This window comes from Triticum urartu, chromosome 3A (assembly GCF_056163025.1).
Source record: "Triticum urartu cultivar PI428250 chromosome 3A, HENAU_Tu73, whole genome shotgun sequence".
Taxonomy (NCBI): Eukaryota; Viridiplantae; Streptophyta; class Magnoliopsida; order Poales; family Poaceae; genus Triticum; species Triticum urartu.
Window position 1 is genome coordinate 141,011,838 of NC_141875.1, and position 13,204 is coordinate 141,025,041.

The window sequence follows — 13,204 nt, forward strand, 5'->3', positions numbered from 1 at the left end:
GAAAACGTCCAAAATAGCGTCAACCGAGTCAGAAATTTGTTGTCTTCCTTGCATGCATAGCATCATGGCCGCGAAGTTAAAAAACTACTTCATTTTGCTTCGTATGTAGTCCATCTAATGAAATCTCTACAAAGACTTATATTGAGGAACGGAGGGAATAGTATCATGTACCAGGACCGTCAGTAACAGAATAAACAGACAACCACGAACACCGAACAGAAGCTAATTCATGTCACACAACCACCATACCAATTTTTTTTCAAAGATCATACATACACATCTTTCATTACAGAAGGCTGCTGCTGCTGAAGAGCATTGAGCATCAAAATGGAACAGGTCGACAGGAAAATTCCCCGTGATTCAAACAGGCCCTAAATGAAGAGGGCAAAGGTATCATCTGCATTACAGGGAACATTTATTACAGGGGAGACTGCTGTATCATCTGCATTCTTGTAGCGCTGATTCCCTGGGCTAAAAATTACCCTAGAACATCACAGAATCAATTAGGAAATGAGCATAATAAGATGGCTGGAACTCATACCAGTTGCAACGGCCCTGTTTGATTTCTGGAGGTGATAACATGCAGTAAGGAAGCTATTCACAGCGGGTTCTTGATATTTACACCTGTAGTTAGTTAGATTGCAACGTTCTTTGTCCCTGCTCCACTGCACACCGATGGAAGTTTGGCATGTAAGATTACTCCCACTGTGGTTAGGCCTATGATAAACTAAGAACTGGAAGTGAACTAAAAGATGATGAGTGAAAACTTAGTGAATACGATTAATACAATTGAGTCATGGTACCAATGACATCTAATACTTGGATCCATGCACAACAACAAAGCCTTTCAGTCCCAAACAAGTTGGGGTAAGCTAGAATTGAAACCTATAAGATCTCGAAACCTAGCCATGGTTCTGGCACGTGGCTAGCTAACTTCCACACTTCCCTGCACGTGGATAGCTAACTTCCACACTTCCCTGCACATGGCTAGTTCTTTGGTGATATTCCAGTCCCCTTCAGGTCTCTCTTTACGGAATCCTCCCATGGATCCATGCATCTCACCAAAAAAAACTTGTTTATTAAGCGTCAGAGGTAGTAACTGACAGTGACTAAGGCTGAGAGTTAAGGAAGAAGAGATGTGTATACAAAAAACGGAAACTCTAACATTAGCAAACTTAACAAGGTTCCAGTACGCTTTTCTTCAAGCCATGTTGCTAGGAAAATGTTGTGCCAACAAGCAAAATAGCGTACTTCCTGACATAATAAATATCTCGAGGCAGTAACGGGAAAATAGTACCCCCTCCGTCCCGACATAATAGCATACTTCCCAACATGCCAAATATCTCCAGGCAGTAACGGGAAAATAGTAGTGAACCTACTTCTATGCTTCCAAAGTTTGGTTTAGCAACAAAAGGAGAGTTTAATCAGCTTATATGTGCAGCCTTGCTTGCAACTGTCCTACTCCTTAATCAGGCTGGTTCAGGGAAAAACATTACAGCAAACATCTTTCCACAGAAAATATAGCTTCACTATAAGCAATTATACACGGAGAAAACATTTAGAAACCCAATAAGGGCTGGCTGGCTATGTGGGGATTATTTAGGTCCACTAGTTACATATTGGCAAGGACTTGCTACAGTTTCCCTTGCAATTCAAGGGATTTAGTATATCCCTTCTGGTCGAAACAAGCCCTAAAGATTTGAATATACACTTGTAGTCAAATCATAGGTTGGGATCAAATGAAATAGACACAAGAAACTATGAAGGAATTGACACCCGTAATACTAAGTTGCTGTTACTTGGAAAACTAGGTTATTGATATGAAGAAGCAGTATGTTAAAAAAATGAAACTTACAAACTGTTGTCATAAAACAAGAGATATTTGTATTTTACCTTGCAGAGACTTCTCAAAGTTCACCAGCTGGGATATAAAGCCCGCATTGGGTGCTATTTGAGGTCGTTTGCTTCTAACTAGTGACATGGCACTTTGCAGGCTCATCTGATGCTTCTTCATAAGATATGCAAGAACAACTGTGACACTGGAAATTTAGATAAAGATCACCTCAGAACTAATTTGTCTCAATAATGTGCTTCACATTTCGGTCACAAAGCCAAAATATTATCCATGACACATCTACAGATACAGAAATATGTGATTTTATATAACATAATATTGCTCTAAATTTTAAATGGCACCACACAATACTACATACCGATTTATTGTAATGACGACTAAGAAAGTTGTTTCAGTTATTAAATAGGAAAAGGGCTATCAATCAGGAAATAACTGATTCATAGGATTATGTGACCGATTAATCATTCAACGGCATTAAGAAACATGCTCTTATACTTCCCATAACAGATTCTCGTTACATGCTAAGTGAATGCGTCGATTCACATGTAAATTTGTACATTTACACTAAATTCAAATAAGAACAATTTTATCATATATGCATATTATCATTTTTCTGTTTTGACAATGGAAACATCATCATGCTCATGTCACTGGTATATCACATCATGTTTTCATCTGTATTTGTTCCACTAAATTAGAGCCTTCCACTTTAGTATATATTGGCAAAGAAAATAATTTTTGAATTAAGGCTATCTCCTTGGCACGGCACTCTAAAGTCTAAACTGCATGTTTCGTTGGGCCAGCAAGAAGACTTTGACTAGGGAGGTAGGGTGGCTGATAATATAACAATATTGAATGCATTCCAAAATAATTGACATTAAACAACTCGTAGGAAACAACTTTACCTCCGTGACCGACCTGCAAAGCAGTGAACCAGCACATTGCCACCAGTGCAGGTACCCTCATCTATGAAAGTAAAGCATTCACCGAAATGCTTTCCCAAATCAGTGTCTGGGCTGTCAAGTACTGTGTCAAAAAAGAAAGTATGCCTTTAGTTCTGTATGGAACCTTGGATAACAAAAGAAAATTGCTAAGGTAGACACAATCAGTAAATGCTAAGAAACATGTCAAAAAGAAGTAAAGGCTAAAAACCACTAATACAGAGTAAAGATTTAGATGTTCCAATCTAAATTTTGTTATCAGAATATGAATGCTCTAAACCAGAATTGATACACATCAATTTTAAATATAACGAAGATGGTAAAAAGTTGGCTAATATGTCTATCAAACATATCAGGAATGTCAGGATCTTGGGATTATAAAGGTCATAGGCCAATATCTTAGCTGGAAACACAGGTAAAAATTAGGAGAGCGGTACCCTCGATCTTCTTGTATGTAAATTCTGCTGGAAAGGCGGGATTCAGTGATCTGGCAACAACCAAGATGTGGGTGATGTTCAAGCTCTTCAGAGCCTCGTTGTTCAGTGCTGCTCCAACAGAACCCAGGTAGAGGCCCTTCAAGTGATAGAATCAAGATGTCAATCAAAGTAATTCAACTGCTTCACATAATCCTTTTATTTTATAAAAAGTGCAAGTACGTTATCACCTGATACACCTGTTGTAAAATGTACTCCTACATGCCAGCATGAATTATGGCTAGTTTCTATACGCCATACAAATCCTAAAGTTAAGATCAACTGGAGAATTCTCCACCTTCCATTGAACAGAAAAGGACCCTCGTTCTTCTACGGCCAATAACATTTCCAGAAATTAGCAACATCTAATGGTAAAAGCTACAACACAAATTCCAGTTCCACAAAAAATGGATCGCGCGATCTAGATCAACGAATCATAGTGAATCTGCATCAGGAAACCCCAACCATGCTCCAAACATCGGATCCCGCAATACATCACTAAATCGCATCAGGTAATCCTATTAGGCGGGAAAGGGTGGTGGAAGAGAGGCCGTGGAGCTATCAGACCTGGTCGACGAGGCAGGGGGTGTTGTCGGCCTTGCGGTACCTCGCGGCGCACAAGCCCTGCATCAGCGCCATGAGCACTCTGGTCTGGTGCTGCTCGTAATTGTCCATCTCCTGCTCGTCCCTCCCCGCCGATTGCCCCGCCTCCGGCACCGACATCGTCAGGGTCCCTCCCTCGTCCTGACTCCCAACGAATGGGGAAAATGGTGAGGATATTTCTCTTTTCTTCCTTTCTTTAGTAAAATGTACTCACGGTCAGTAAAACTTATGGCTCATACCTAATTTTGTCACTGGACTTTAATACCGGAATCAGGGTGTATAAATTGCCCCTAATGATCACTAATCATTTATCCATTGCCCTTACGAATTTTTTTTGTCAATTTAAGATTGCTTTTACCACGCTTTTTTTATGGTAACACGTGTCTTATTCATATAAAAGAAATAAAATACAAGTCACGTAAGGATCAACATGACAAAACTGAAAAGATAGCAGAACATCTCTGAGCTTGACACCAACGCCCGTCACCTGCCTCCGGCACCACCACAGCAACCATCGAAGAAAAAAAATGACGGATCACCTCCTCACCCCGAGCTCCATTGCTGATATGCAGCTTTGCGGACCTCCAAGGTGGCTCACTAAAAGTGAAGCCATTGCCGTTGAACGAGTCAGACCGGGGCAACACCCTGGACACGTCATCGAACTCCAGTTCTGACATCCCAACACGACTAAGACACCGAAGGAGGAAACCATACCTGCCATCCACGAATCACAAACCCATCACACGTTCCATCTTTCGGATGTCGTGAATGCATACCGCAATCTACATCTGCTCCTGTACTACCTCCCAAACTTCACGCCGACGCTGGAGCAAACATCGTTACAACGGCGGAGCCCGAGGGCACAGGTCCACCACGAGGGTGCCACCGCCGCCACGCCATCCTTACTTGAACAGACTGGTTTCCAAATCCATCCCTAACCATAGGACCGATGGCCTCGTCAGGGAAGGATCCGTAGAATCTTTATTCAGCGCCGTCATTATCGCCGCGAAGCCAAGATGATGAACATCCTAAAAACCTAGACTACAAGGGAGTAAGAACGATCCACGCGTGTGGATCCGGCGACCCCCCTCACCATCGATGACCGAGGTCGCCGGCGAAGGGGAGCCGCCGGAGGACGGTGCTGAAAGATGGCCTCTCCTCACGACGGCTAGGGTTCCAACAACCAGGGAGGAGAGAAAAACCTATATCCCACGCCTCGAGTCTATTCTATTCTTTTGCTGTGTGCCCGTACAACTGCAACAAGGTATAAATATTCTAATCTATTAGTCGCGATTTAACTGACCGTATTAGTATTAATATTATTTTTTACGAGAAAAACTTTCAATCTATTCATCAACTATCAAGGTACTATAAAGAACACTAGAAGTAAAAAGTACATCCAGGTTCATAGACTATCTAGCGACGATTATAAGCACTGGAGTAAGCCGAAAGCGCGTCACCGTCATCGCCCCTTCTTTATCAGAGTCGCACAAACCTTGTTGTAGCAGACAATCAGGGAGGCGTCGTGCTAAGACCCCATAGGACCAGCACACAAGAACAGCAACCAACCGTCGATGAAGAAATACGTAAATTAAAAGGATCCAACATATAGACACATGAACACAGATGAACGAAGGCCGGATCCACGTGGATCCACCGAAGACAAACGCCGACCAAATCCCATGAGATCCGAAGGAGAGCAATTTTCACAGGCCCTCCGACGATGCTGAAAACACCACCGAAACGGGGGCTAGGCGGGAAGGACCTTATTCCATCTACAGAGAGTCGTCGCTGCCTCGCATCTTGCCCATGATTTAAGTGTCTAAATAAAATTTAAGATTTTACTTGATAAAAATGTGTTGACTTATCAAAGAAACCATGATATTAGGACCTTAATAGGGGTTGACGTTCCTACAAAAGAACCTTGACACCAACGACCATACCCTCGAAGAGGCTTGTTCGAGCGAACGGCGTCACTAGATAGTGATCCATCAAATAAAAGAAACACCCACCAAAACATTCAAGAATTTTCATGCTATAATAAAGAGATTTGTCATGCTAAGAAAAATAACCGTGATGGTACAATAGAGAAAATTACCATGCATGTCAAGGATTCTGTCATGCTAAAGCAGAGAGAAGTGTCATGCGTTCCAAAGATTTGTCAGGTTGTAGCAGAAAGATTGTGAGGCTAAAAGGAGGAAGTTGCCCACATGTTTAGGAATTGTCATGCTAGGCAGAGTAGTTGTCGTACATGCTTCCAGCAATGATCATGTTGCGGGTGCCATGCTACACACAGCATCGTTCCCTCGGGAGGATATATGTAAGCAAAATATTGTGTCATTTCCCGGGAGGGTGCGTGTGAGCGAACAATGTGCCCCATGAAAATTTTCATGTGTCAGCACTTTAAATTCGTGCACAGTTGACACATTAGAGAGTGTTCACTCGAAAAAACATTCATCAATTTAATAGTGTATTTGGTAAGTCAATATTAGGTGGGACAGTTAAGAGGATTTTCATGGAAAACAGGTGAAAAAAATTAGAGATGGGAGGGAACAAATCTAAATAGAGAGAGATAGGGAGGGTGTACATAAGGTTGGACGAAGGACGAGGTGGATGACAAAATCTTATGTTCTTTTTAAATAGGAGAGAAGAGATATTCCACTTGTGTGACATATGACTATTGATCGCAGGGACAAGTGTTCGGATTACATGGAAGACACACCAAGCATGGTGGATTTTAACGAGCACCCACACTGCCCAATTCCCCCTCCCTCCCTCGGAATCCCATCAATTTCTATAGTACCCTCACTTATGTCCCCGATCACAAGATGGACCGGGGAAGTCATGCATGGGTATTAGAGGCTTGTACGTTAGTGTTGTGAGTCTATATATGGACACAAATTGTTCACACATCTACTACCTAGGGTTTCGTCTTGTGGTTTAGTTAGGGGGTGGTCATAAGTGGGCTTTTGATGCATTTGCTATGGTCAAAATATGCTATTAAATTGATTCATGTGCTCCACATTGTCCAGTTGTGTGTGCAAATCATGTATTCGAAGGGTTCCATGTACCGTGGTTTTGGTCGCCCTAGGGTTTTGGTAGGGTGGATAGGTTTTATGGTTAAAAGGTGGTCAATTTGATACATGTAAGATGTATGTCATGTTTATTAGGTGATGCAACGAATACTTCTCTATTTAGTCAAATCATGGTGGAATTTTTGTTGGAACTAGCTGTAATATGGCATATTGTGATGAGACTTTAATGTAGTTTGCTTACCGTGTCAAGGATTATTGCTCAGTAGTGAACAATTTGGTAGAGGGAATTGTTTATGTGAAAGCACGAAGAATCAAAGTGCACGAGCATTTGCCTGGCTTAATCGTCAACGGAAAGTGTAATCACGCCCTTAACCATATTTTGATGTTGATAACAGTATACATATAAGGGACTAATTATATTTGGTAAGTGAATAAACATGTTTTAGTTCACCTGAAAATTATTTGTGTGAATCATAGACCCCCCGAAATGGATACGACTCAAGAATGGTGCAATAATGACATGAAGTGAAGCTTTTCATTTATATCTCGAGTTATAGGTATCCCGCAATATTAAGAGGAGATCAAATGGGTTCGTGATGGATTTGCTCAAGCCAATATCACCTAAACACTATTCCACTCAAATCATACACAAAAAGTCCAAAGCCATATATACCATCTAGTCCTATGCATACTTGGTTTAGTCAAAAACACCCAACTTCATTTTATGGCCGGACGGTCTAGCATCAATGCAGACTGTCCGACCAGTGCGAGGAGTGTTTGGCATCCTTGTGGGACTGTCCAGCTATATCGCCCAAATACATCAATAGCCTAAATGGCTAAGCTGGACATTAGGCCGAACAACTATCCAGAGAGAGTTTTTGACCGGGCTTATAGTAGGACTGTTTGGGTCGCTACCCAGACTGTCCGGCTTGCTAGAAGGCGTTTGTCTTACGGCTCTAAAGACATCAGTACCCCAAAATGGACATTGGGTGGGGCGTTTATCCAGGGTACATTTTCGTCAAGGCTTATTATCTGATCTGCGTTGCTGCTTGGACATCTAGCATACCACCGGAATGCCCATGCTACTTTCTGGACGTCCGGGCAATGCCTTTTCTTCCCCTATTATTCAGACTTCTTTGTGCATTACTAGAGTGCCCGGACAATCCGGGTTACTAGCCGGATGATACGTCTCCAACGTATCTATAATTTTTGATTGTTCCATGCTATTATATTATCTGTTTTGGATGTTTTATATGCATCATTATGCTATTTTATATTATTTTTGGGACTAACCTATTAAACTAGAGCCCAGTGCCAGTTTATGTTTTTTCCTTGTTTTAGAGTTTCACAGAAAAAGAATACCAAACGGAGTCCAAACGGAATGAAACTTTCGCGATGATTTTTCTTGGACCAGAAGACATCCAGAGGACTTGGAGTGCACATCAGGGAAGCCACGAGACATCCACAAGGACGAAGCTCCCCCACCCTTGTGGGCCCCTCGTGACTCCACCGACCTACTTCTTCCGCCTATATATTCTCAAATATTCCAAAACCTATCAGGAGAGCCACAAAAACACTTTTCCACCACTGCAACCTTCTGTATCCGTGAGATCCCATCTAGCGGCCTTTTCCGGCGTCCTGCCGGAGGGGGATTCGATCATGGAGGGCTTCTACATCAACACCATTGCCTCTCCGATGAAGCGTGAGTAGTTTACCTCAGACCTATGGGTCCATAGCTAGTAGCTAGATGGATTCTTCTCTCTCTTTGATTCTCAATACCATGTTCTCCTCGATGTTCTTGGAGATCTATCCGGTGTAATACTCTTTTGCGGTGTGTTTGCCGAGATCCGATGAATTGTGGATTTATGATCAGCTTATCTATGAATATTATTTGAATCTCCTCTGAATTCTTATATGCATGATTTAATATCTTTGCAAGTCTCTTCAAACTATCGATTTGGTTTGGCCAACTAGACTGGTTTTTCTTGCAATGGGAGAAGTGCTTAGCTTTGGGTTCAATCTTACGGTGCTTGATCCCAATGACAGAAGGGGAACCGATGAAGGAAATATGCCCTAGAGACAATAATAAAGTTGTTATTTATATTTCCTTACATCATGATAAATGTTTATTATTCATGCTAGAATTGTATTAACCGGAAACTTAGTACATGTGTGAATAAATAGACAAACAGAGTGTCCCTAGTATGCCTCTACTAGACTGGCTCGTTAATCAAAGATGGTTAAGTTTCCTAGCCATAGACATGTGTTGTCATTTGATGAACGGGATCACATCATTAGAGAATGATGTGATGGACAAGACCCATCCGTTAGCTTAGCACTATGATCGTTTAGTTTATTGCTATTGCTTTCTTCATGACTTATACATGTTCCTATGACTATGAGATTATGCAACTCCTGAATACCGGAGGAACACCTTGTGTGCTATCAAACGTCACAACGTAACTGGGTGATTATAACGATGCTCTACAGGTGTCTCTGATGGCTCTTGTTGAGTTGGCATAGATCAAGATTAGGATTTGTCACTCCGTGTATCGGAGAGGTATCTCTAGGCCCTCTCGGTAATGCACATCACTATGAGCCTTGCAAGAAATGTGACTAGTGAGTTAGTCATGGAATGATACATTAAGGAACGAGTAAAGAGACTTGCTGGTGACGAGATTGAACTAGGTATGATGATACTGACGATCGAATCTCGGGCAAGTAACATACCGATGACAAAGGGAACAACGTATGTTGTTATGCGGTTTGACCGATAAAGATCTTCGCAGAATATGTAGGAACCAATATGAGCATCCAGGTTCCGCTATTGGTTATTGACCGGAGATGAGTCTCGGTCATGTCTACATAGTTCTCGAACCCGTAGGGTCCACACGCTTAACGTTCGATGACGATATGCATTATGAGTTATGTGATTTTATGTACCGAAGGTTGTTCGGAGTCCCGGATGTGATCACGAACATGACGAGGAGTCTCGAAATGGTCGATACATAAAGATTCATATAATGGAAGGCTACATTCGGACACCGGAATGGTTCGGGTCGTTACGGATAAGTTAGGGAGTACCGGGGGTTACCGGAACCCCCCGGGAAGTTATTGGGCCTCATGGGCCGAGTAGTGGAAGAGAGGAGGCAGGACAAGAGGTGGCGTGCGCCCCCCTAGCCCAAACCGAATTGGACCAGGGCTAAGGGGGCCGTTCCCTCTTTCCTTCTCTTCTTCCTCTCCTTCCTTCTTCTCCTACTTGGACTAGGAAAGGGTGAAACCTACTCCTACTAGGAGTAGGAATCCCCCCTTGGGTGCGCCCCTTGAGGTCGGCCCTCCTTCTCCCCTCCTTTATATACGTGGGAGGGGGCACCCCATAGACACACAAGTTGATCTTTAGCTGTGTGCGGTGCCCCCTCCACAGTTTTCCACCTCAGTCATATTATCGTAGTGCTTAGGCGAAGCCCTGTGTCGGTAACTTCATCATCACCGTCAACACATCGTCGTGCTGATGGAACTCACCCTCAGCCTCAGCTAGATCAAGAGTACGAGAGACGTCACCGAGCTGAATGTGTGTAGATCGCGGAGGTGCCGTGCGTTCGGTACTTGATCGGTTGGATCGCGAAGACGTTCGACTACATCAACCGCGTTACTAAACGCTTCCGCTTTTGGTCTACAAGGGTATGTAGACACACTCTTCCCTCTCATTGCTATGCATCTCCTAGATAGATCTTGCGTGATCATAGGTAAATTTTTTGAAATACTGCGTTCCCCAACAGTGGTATCAAAGCCAGGTCTATGCGTAGATGATATATGCACGAGTAGACACAAAGAGTTGTGGGCAATAATAGTCATACTTCTTACCAGCATGTCATACTTTGATTTGGCGGTATTGTTGGATGAAGCGGCACAGACCGACATTACATGACCGCGTTCATGAAACTAGTTCTACCGACGTGCTTCGCACACAGGTGGCTAGTGGGTGTCTGTTTCTCCAACTTTAGTTGAATCGAGTGTGACTACGCCCGGTCATTGTTGAAGGTTAAAACAACACACTTGACGAAAAATCGTTGTGGTTTTGATGCGTAGGTAAGAACGGTTCTTGCTAAGCCCGTAGCAGCCACGTAAAACTTGCAACAACAAACTAGAGGACGTCTAACTTGTTTTTGCAGGGCATGCTGTGATGTGATATGGTCAAGACGTGATTATATAAATTGCTGTATGAGATGATCATGTTTTTAACAAAGTTATCGGCAACTACAGGAGCCATATGGTTGTCGCTTTATTGTATGAAATGCAATCGCCATGTAATTGCTTTACTTTATCACTAAGCGGTAGCGATAGTCGTAGAAGCAATAGTTGGCGAGACGACAACGATGCTATGATGGAGATCAAGGTGTCAAGCCGGTGATGATGGTGATCATGACAGTGCTTTGGAGATGGAGATCAAAGGCACAAGATGACGATGGCCATATCATATCACTTATATTGATTGCATGTGATGATTATCCTTTATGCATCTTATTTTGCTTAGTACGGCGGTAGCATTATAAGATGATCTCTCACTAAATTTCAAGGTATAAGTGTTCTCCCTGAGTATGCACCGTTGCTACAGTTCGTTGTGCCGAGACACCATGTGATGATCGGGCATGATAAGTTCTACGTTCACATACAACAGGTGCAAGCTAGTTTTGCACAAGCAGAATACTCAGGTTAAACCTGACGAGCCTAACATATGCAGATATGGCCTCGGAACACTAAGACCGAAAGGTCGAGCGTGAATCATATAGTAGATATGATCAACATAGTGATGTTCACCATTGAAAACTACTCCATCTCACGTGATGATCGTACATGGTTTAGTTGATATGGATCACGTGATCACTTAGATGATTAGAGGAATGTCTATCTAAGTGGGAGTTGTTAAGTAATATGATTAATTGAACTTTAATTTATCATGAACTTAGTACCTGATAGTATTTTGCATATCTATGTTGTTGTAGATAAATGGCCCGTGCTACTGTTCCTTTGAATTTTAATGCGTTCCTAGAGAAAGCAAAGTTGAAAGATGATGGTAGCAACTACACAGACTGGGTCCGTAACTTGAGGACTATCCTCATTGCTGCACAGAAGAATTACGTCCTGGAAGCACCGCTAGGAGCAACACCAGATGATATGAACATCTGGCAGAGCAAAGCTGATGACTACTCGATAGTTTAGTGTGCCATGCTTTACGGCTTAGAATTGGGACTTCAATGACGTTTTGAATGCCATGGAGCATATGCGATGTTCCAGGAGTTGAATTTAATATTTCAAGCAAATGCCCAAATTGAGAGATATGAAATCTCCAATAAGTTCTATAGCTGCAAGATGGAGGAGAATAGTTTTGTCAGTGAACATATACTCAGAATGTCTGGGTATCACAACCACTTGACTCAACTAGGAGTTAATCTTCCTAATGATAGTGTTATTGACAGATTTCTTCAATCACTGCCACCAAGCTACAAAAGCTTCATGATGAACTATAATATGCAAGGGATGGATAAGACAATTCCCAAGCTCTTCGCAATGCTAAAGGCTGCGGAGGTAGAAATCAAGAAGGAGCATCAAGTGTTGATGGTCAACAAGACCACTAGTTTCAAGAAGAAGGGCAAAGGAAAGAAGGGGATTCAAGAAGAACCGCAAGCAAGTTGCTGCTCAAGTGAAGAAGCCCAAGTCTGGACCTAAGCCTGAAACTAAGTGCTTCTACTGCAAAGGGACCGGTCACTGGAAGCGGAACTGCCCCAAGTATTTGGCGGATAAGAAGGATGGCAAAGTGGAAGGTATATTTGATATACATGTTATTGATGTGTACCTTACTAATGCTCGCAGTAGCGCCTGGGTATTTGATACTGGTTCTATTGCTCATATTTGCAACTCGAAACAGGGGCTACGGATTAAGCGAAGATTGGCTAAGGACGAGGTGATGATGCGCATGGGAAATGGTTCCAAAGTCGATGTGATCGCGGTCGGCACGCTACCTCTACATCTACCTTCGGGATTAGTATTAGACCTGAATAATTGTTATTTGGTGCCAGCGTTAAGCATGAACATTATATATGGATCTTGTTTGATGCGAGATGGTTATTCATTTAAATCAGAGAATAATGGTTGTTCTATTTATATGAGTAATATCTTTTATGGTCATGCACCCTTGATGAGTGGTCTATTTTTATTGAATCTCGATAGTAGTGATACACATATTCATAGTATTGAAGCCAAAAGATATAAGTTTAATAATGAGAGTGCAACTTATTT

At 42.3% G+C, this 13,204-nt stretch overlaps 1 protein-coding gene across 6 annotated transcripts; it reads right to left on the reverse strand.

Annotated features, from left to right (window-relative positions):
- Positions 1 to 207: 207 nt before the first annotated feature.
- Positions 208 to 4,101, reverse strand: LOC125543336 (dual specificity protein phosphatase 1B). 6 transcript variants are annotated; one of them, XR_007298388.2, is made up of 6 exons: positions 3,837 to 4,096; positions 3,234 to 3,369; positions 2,761 to 2,881; positions 1,894 to 2,039; positions 542 to 665; positions 208 to 397 (listed from the first exon to the last, which is right to left on the reverse strand). XR_007298388.2 is itself a non-coding variant. In XM_087546639.1 (5 exons), the coding sequence occupies exons 1-5, from the start codon at positions 3,990 to 3,992 to the stop codon at positions 504 to 506; spliced, it is 783 nt and encodes a 260-aa protein (XP_087402765.1). In that variant the 5' UTR covers positions 3,993 to 4,101; the 3' UTR covers positions 208 to 503. The 6 variants fall into 6 exon arrangements, 3 of the variants coding, with proteins under 3 accessions (XP_087402765.1, XP_048562604.1, XP_048562606.1); XM_087546639.1 differs by having other exon boundaries at positions 208 to 727; positions 3,837 to 4,101; XM_048706647.2 differs by having other exon boundaries at positions 208 to 665.
- Positions 4,102 to 13,204: the final 9,103 nt, after the last annotated feature.

Excerpts from the sequence above, each read along its gene's own strand:
- LOC125543336 (XM_087546639.1), bottom strand. The coding sequence starts at position 3,992 with ATGTCGGTGCCGGAGGCGGGGCAATCGGCGGGGAGGGACGAGCAGGAG. Across the intron at positions 3,370-3,836 it reads CCCCCTGCCTCGTCGACCAG|GGCCTCTACCTGGGTTCTGT; the intron begins GTCTGATAGCTC and ends TATCACTTGAAG. Across the intron at positions 2,882-3,233 it reads TACATACAAGAAGATCGAGG|TACTTGACAGCCCAGACACT; the intron begins GTACCGCTCTCC and ends TTTTTGACACAG.